Source organism: Coffea arabica, chromosome 4e (genome assembly GCF_036785885.1).
Source record: "Coffea arabica cultivar ET-39 chromosome 4e, Coffea Arabica ET-39 HiFi, whole genome shotgun sequence".
In the NCBI taxonomy this organism is placed as follows: Eukaryota; Viridiplantae; Streptophyta; class Magnoliopsida; order Gentianales; family Rubiaceae; genus Coffea; species Coffea arabica.
The window spans coordinates 706,058-712,171 of record NC_092317.1 but is presented as its reverse complement, the minus strand read 5'-3'; the positions used below and the strand labels follow the sequence as shown (position 1 = coordinate 712,171).

The 6,114-nt window shown below is 38.9% G+C and overlaps 1 protein-coding gene across 1 annotated transcript; it reads right to left on the bottom strand.

The window, feature by feature from the left end:
* Window positions 1-1,772: 1,772 nt before the first annotated feature.
* Window positions 1,773-5,635, bottom strand: LOC113742943 (sucrose synthase). The gene is made up of 13 exons (XM_027270973.2): window positions 5,510-5,635; window positions 5,299-5,410; window positions 5,046-5,197; window positions 4,761-4,953; window positions 4,289-4,624; window positions 4,100-4,195; window positions 3,819-3,992; window positions 3,626-3,742; window positions 3,368-3,534; window positions 3,061-3,285; window positions 2,390-2,953; window positions 2,138-2,276; window positions 1,773-2,037 (listed from the first exon to the last, which is right to left on the bottom strand). Exons 1-13 carry the CDS (start codon window positions 5,572-5,574, stop codon window positions 2,008-2,010), a joined length of 2,370 nt encoding a protein of 789 aa, XP_027126774.1. The 5' UTR covers window positions 5,575-5,635; the 3' UTR covers window positions 1,773-2,007.
* Window positions 5,636-6,114: the final 479 nt, after the last annotated feature.

Here is a 6,114-nt window from a genome sequence, read left to right as displayed (position 1 = left end):
TGCAGGTTGGACATAATGCTAAGGGAAACGAATGTTACTAGTGGAATATACGGCTAACAACACCTCCCTTGAACCTATGGGATGGTATCATTTATCAACCCATATGTAACCCGGGCTAAGGGGGCAAGCATGCACTTTGGGCTATCCCGTTCGCGACTTCGGTGCTACGGGGCCCTTATAGAATCCAGTTGAAACAATTGGGATGGAGGGGTTCGTTTGCAAAAGTTGGAGAATCCAACCTGCAGCCCTTTCAGAGAAGGAGTCCTGGGGTTCATGTAACTTGGGCTTTCCCCCTTGCACGCCCTTGGGTCGGGGCTTAAGGCCATGATATAATTCCTTTTGCTTTTAATGAAGTTTGTAACTTTCTAGATAACCCGCAAGTTTCGTAGTTTCTCAATTTTTAAATTGTTGCATTTTCTTCTTATGTGTTCATTATAATATTCCATTCTTAAAGTAGCTGACCGTAAAGAGAGTCTTAAGGTTCTACTTGAGTATAGGTCAAGAAATTCCTACAATGTTTAAAATTTCATCCGTTTGAATTGGTGGTAGTTCAGTTCTTTCGAATTTTCCCCTTGGATCACCCCCTCTCTACAGTATAGAGTAAGAATAGGTCTATCGTATTCGGCAAATATAAAAAAGTATGCTATCATGTTGAACGGCCTACCTCATCCTCATCTCCATCCTATTCAATTATCGTGCGCTTGCTCTTGTGGTGACTACTACTGAATTTTATTTTACCTAATATATATATATATATATATAACACTAATAAGAATCACAATTGTCAATTTTTTGAATTAGCCAAAAATTTAATGTTTAAATTTTTTTGAAATAAATCGCTATCCAACATCACATCATGTAGTAGAAAAATATTTTGATGAATATATAATAAGAAAATGCAATAAATGAAAAGTTGATGATTGAGAAAACAGGAAGACACTTGGGAAGAAAAATGTGCATATGGGTTGGTCAAAATTAAAAGTACAAACATAATTCACTTGAGGGGGCTTTTATCACCCTATAGGTTTAAGGGATCAAAGCGTTATTGACTGTGGAATATGGTACCTTAAAAAATGAAAAAAAAAAAAACTATTTTAGAGGGAATTTAAATGATTAAGGATGCAGAAATGTCTTCTTCGATAACAGCAGCTTGATCAGCTACAATATCTCATAGCCAATGGACAAAAATCGTGTTTCCCTATCTTTGGTCCGTGTGGAAAGGAGGCAGAGTAGTATATAAATTAGATGTTAATCATAGCATCCACGTGCAAGTGTGTACGTAAGATTAAGCTTGGACAAAGACTTTAACGTTAAAAAACAAAATGGACAAGGTACAAGTGGCATTTATTCGCTTGCGAATTGATCCTTTTGGGGAACATAAGGGAAAGTGAAACTTCCACTTCAGAATTTTAGGGCTGATTCACTTTTAAACGAAATTTAGGCCGTCAGCTGCTTTGTTGGGAGAGCAACAGACGTAAGAAATTTCTGTATTACGTACTCTTTACTTTTCTTTTTTCTTTTTTTTTTCAATTATTAGATGGGATAAAAGATGTACTTGGGCTTGCAATGATTAGCAAAAAGATGAGACGGCTAGTAGTAAATCCAAAAATGGTTAACGGTTGTCAATCGTTCTTGTTCACTCCGATGCAATTAGTAGTTCATTATATCGGCGAATGTTCAATAAATTTCCGCACCATATCTTTTCTTGTTTGCTTTCGAACGCATTCGTTGAAGCTCAACAATGGTATAAAGCAAATAAATGAACAGCGACGTGAATAACATGATCAAATTTTGACTAGTATATGAACTTGATCAAATTAGAATCTGAAAATCTTTTATTCGTTTCCAACACAAAGACCCGGAAAGGAAAACGAAAATGAAAACGAAAACGAAAAAATAGACCTAAGATCGGATCTATAATTTAGTTATTGGCTTCTGGGCTAAGTTTATTGGGTCGAAGTCCTCCTGCAAGGAAGAGAAACCAGAGCCTCATCTGCTTTCATCTATTCAGTTGGCCGCCAAGGGAACCGATTCAGCCTGAAACACACAACAATTCAAAGAACAAAATAAGAGCCAAAGGTGAGAGCATAAAACAACGTTGGAAAGTGTGGAATAGTAAAGGCGCAAGTGAACTCACCAACTTTCGGTAGTTGAGAAGATAAAACATTTCAAGGTAGCGCTGCATTTTAAGGCGATCAGGCTTGGAGACATGTTTCCAGAATCCATGAACACCAGCCAGTGTCAAAATACGGTCCGAGTAAATTTGCCATGTATACCTTTTGCAGATGAAGAATTAAAAGGTTCAGAATATGTATACTTAACAGAACTGATGTTTTAAGGAAGTAATATTTCCGTAGCTTAAAAGTCAAATGAGTAGGCTGCTGCTTACTTCTCTTGTATACGTTTCAGGCCTCCTGATGAGATGGTTTCCCAATAGGAAGCATCTTCTTTGCACCTCTCAAAGAAGTCGACCAGCACCTCTGCAACCTGCTCACCCTTATATGGATCAATGTGGAAACCAGACTTCCCATTGACAATGATCTCAGCAGGGCCACCATTGATGGTTGCGAAGGTAGGCAAACCGCTAGTCATGGCCTCGACAACAGTCAAACCAAAAGCCTCATAGAATGCAGGCTGCACAAATGCTCCTCTCGTGTCAGCAATGTATCTGTAGAGTTCACCGTTCCTGACCCTATTCATCTGAGAAGAAATCCATCTGAATTGGCCATTTAAATTGTAGGTTTCTATGAGCTCATACATCTTCTTCATCTCAGCTTGCTCTTCCAAGTCTTTGGATTCCTTCCTTCTGTCCCCACCAACCACAACAAGGTTCACCAATTCCCTTAGCCGGGTGTTCTTAGCATACCATTCTACAATTCCTGTCAGATTTTTCACGCGATCCAATCTTGCCATGGTGAACAAAATGGGCTTGTTCTTGTCCTTCAGAACACATCTGCGACACATTTTTTTTTTTTTGTAATCTCAATTAGAACTTTTCCACTAGTTAGGTAACAAAACAAATAAAAGCAAAATGGTAAAAGGATCAGAAGAAGATTTTACAGGTGTTCCTCATTTTGGTCATCACTAAAGAGTAGCTCCTCAATTTCAGGATGATATTCTGTCAGTCTTTTGTTCTTCTCTGTATACGGAAAGTAGATCTTCGTATCAGCTCCAGGAGAGACAATGTTGAATTTTGGGTCAAAAACATCAATGCCATGGACAACTCTGTACAGCCCTGGCATTGTGAAGGCCTTATGGCTTTCATACTGTCCCACGGTCTCCTTGCTGGAAATGTAATAGTAGCAATTAAATTGAGGAGAAGGTGACGAAGTACTAGATCATTTTTAGCAAAGACGTGCACTCTTACCTTCCAGCAATCTCCTGGAAAGTGCTAGTGATAATGAAATCTGTGTGATTCATTGCAATAAGATCAGCAGTGAATTGGCTTGAAAAGTGATACTTCTCGTCGAATTTTTTCCAGTAAACATCAGAATCAGGGTACTTCGTCTTTTCCAAAGCATGAGCAATTGTACACTGCGAAACAAAAGTAAACGTCCAATTTCGTTTGAAGCAGGTTGATGCAAATAGAACAACAAACGAGAGTGACAAGCAACAAAGCACGGACCTGCGTAGCACCAAACTGGTGGGCAAGCAAGGAGGCAACAAGGTTTCCCTCACTATAATTACCAATGATCAAATCAGGAGCGGCCCCCAGTTCTGCAGAAATTTCTTTCGCAACATCCTGTCAAAACAGATTTTAATATCGTAAGAAACGCACTCAAGGGGATTGAAAATGAAAACAAAATGACACGTCTTACCTGAGTAAAAGTCTCAATGTATGGCCAAACTTCAAAGCGAGAGATCCATTTGCGAAGCACACCCTTCTCTGTTCTAAAAGGGACTCGAAGTATATGAGAGTGCTCTGTTCCAAATACTTTCTCCAGGCGTTGACCACAAGTGGTACCAACCGCATCAGGTAGCAGCCTAGTTACCTAAGAAAGGAGAACCAGATCGGTTTTTATTTATTTGTTCAGTTTTGCTAATGAAATGTGACATCAAGAACAAAAACAGAATTTCACAATTTTTATGCAACACTAACAATGAGAATGCGCGGTTTGATATCAAGTCCTTGTTCCTTAATTCTTTTAAGCATTTCACGCTCCATTGCAGGTACTTGATCCAAAATGTAAACGACCTGAAAATGTAGAAACGGTAATTTACTGGTGCAAGCCACCAAAAGTTGATTATTAAGTTGCAAAAAGCCAGGAGATTATTCTCAATAACATACCTGGCCTCCAGTATCAGGATAGCCCAGCACATTTTCTTGTGCAAAGTAACCATGGGGGGAAAGAATGACAACGTTGAAAACTGTAGGAACCCTCGCTAGGAATTTCTCAAGGGTAGATGAGTCAGGAGCCTCAAAAAGATCCAAGAACATGGAGATCATTTCCAGCACGCTTTCAGCAGTATCGCCCCACCCTCGTTCCAATCCAATTTCTGTAAACTTGCTTTCAAATTCTGAATATGGTGATTTTGGAGGTAGCTGTGTAAGATATTTTACAGCCTCTTGCAGGACATCTTGCAGGTTATTAAGGATCTTTATCCGATCATTGAGCATCATTGTCTGTACAATAATGTTAGAGCAAAAAACAAATTTAAAACATGAAGTATATATGTATCTATTTAGATTTAAGCACAAGGAAAATCTAGCATTTTGTATTGCAATTAAATTTCACATGCGGTTGATCGTGATAGTTTACCTTGCCCTTGTAGTGATGGGATCGAAGAAACTCAAGAAGAAGAGGGGCCATACTCTCTTTGTCATGGAACAAGGAGGCAGAAATATGTTTGCCAAGAAACTCAGCTCCGTTGCCGATCGACTTCGTTAGAGTTGGCTTGGGAACTGATGCAGTGAATGGTTCAAAGTCCAGCTCAAGGACAGGGTTACCACTGCTGCATAGATAAAATGCTCAAGCAAATCAAATTGGAGGGACATATTAGATCATTAACTTTGAGAAGTGCCAAGGAAAAGGAAAGAACCATACTCTTCGCCCACCAGCTCCTCCTTGAAATGCAAATATTCCTTTACAGTCATTTCTTCAACATGAAAGTCATCAACATTGACACCAACATATTCCCAAACACCAGGCCTCAAACGAATTGCAAGCGCAATCAAGGGAGGTAACACAAGCGCTTCCTGATCACACATGTAAAACAACTTGTCAAATCCGGCATGTATTTACAGAAATCTTGATTGACTCATCTCGTTGCAGTACGTTAAGTATGAATCAGTTTCACCTGTATGGACTTTAAAAGTTCTTTGAATTCATTATCGCGTTTGTTGCAAGTTCCTTCCAATCCAGCCAGAAGCTGATTCGACTTTAAGATTCCTTTTCCATGGCTTGTAATCCTACAGTATGAAAATCACCACGAGCAATTATACGTAGTCAAATATTTACTCTAACATCTAGTGATTTTGAACCACTCAATGGCTGAATTTGAAATAGACCTTGACAGGAACAATGATATCTCTGTGCGGCCAGCATCAATACGTTCGCGGAGGGTTTGTGCCATGGTGGTCCTAAGTTTGAGCAACGAACAAACTGCAGAGAACTAAGGCAAATAAGGATTGGAAGGCCACAGGGGATTCAATAGGGAAAAAAAAGAAACTTTTTTAAAATGTTAAGTTGACAAAAACATCCGACATAGACTGTTCAAAGAAAAAAAAAAGTTTATTAAAAAAAGACCCAGTGATTAGAGGCTGAGATCAAGAAACCGGCAGGGTAACCAAAACTGCCCTTGACACAATAAACTTGGTCTATATGATTACCCCTTCTGAGCGTTGATAGATTATGCAACAAAAAATGTGAATCTATACTAAGAGATAAAGAAGCAATAACAGGAAACCCCATAATAGAAGCATCTCGAAGAACACAAGTTATTGCACAGTAAAAACAGCAACTTTTGATTAGCATTGAAAACACATGCATAGAACTGACTAAAAAATCTATTACTATAGTATTTATTGTTTCCCCTGTTTCTCAAAATATCGTTAAACATACAAGAGCAAAAGTGGAAGGGCCAGTTTATGCATGACCATTGGATGATCATGGG

Coding starts and splice junctions, on each gene's coding strand:
- LOC113742943 (XM_027270973.2), bottom strand. CDS start 5,574: ATGGCACAAACCCTCCGCGAACGTATTGATGCTGGCCGCACAGAGATA. Junction 5,411..5,509: donor ATATCATTGTTCCTGTCAAG/GTCTATTTCAAA, acceptor TTCATACTGTAG/GATTACAAGCCATGGAAAAG. Junction 2,954..3,060: donor GACCAAAATGAGGAACACCT/GTAAAATCTTCT, acceptor AATGTGTCGCAG/ATGTGTTCTGAAGGACAAGA.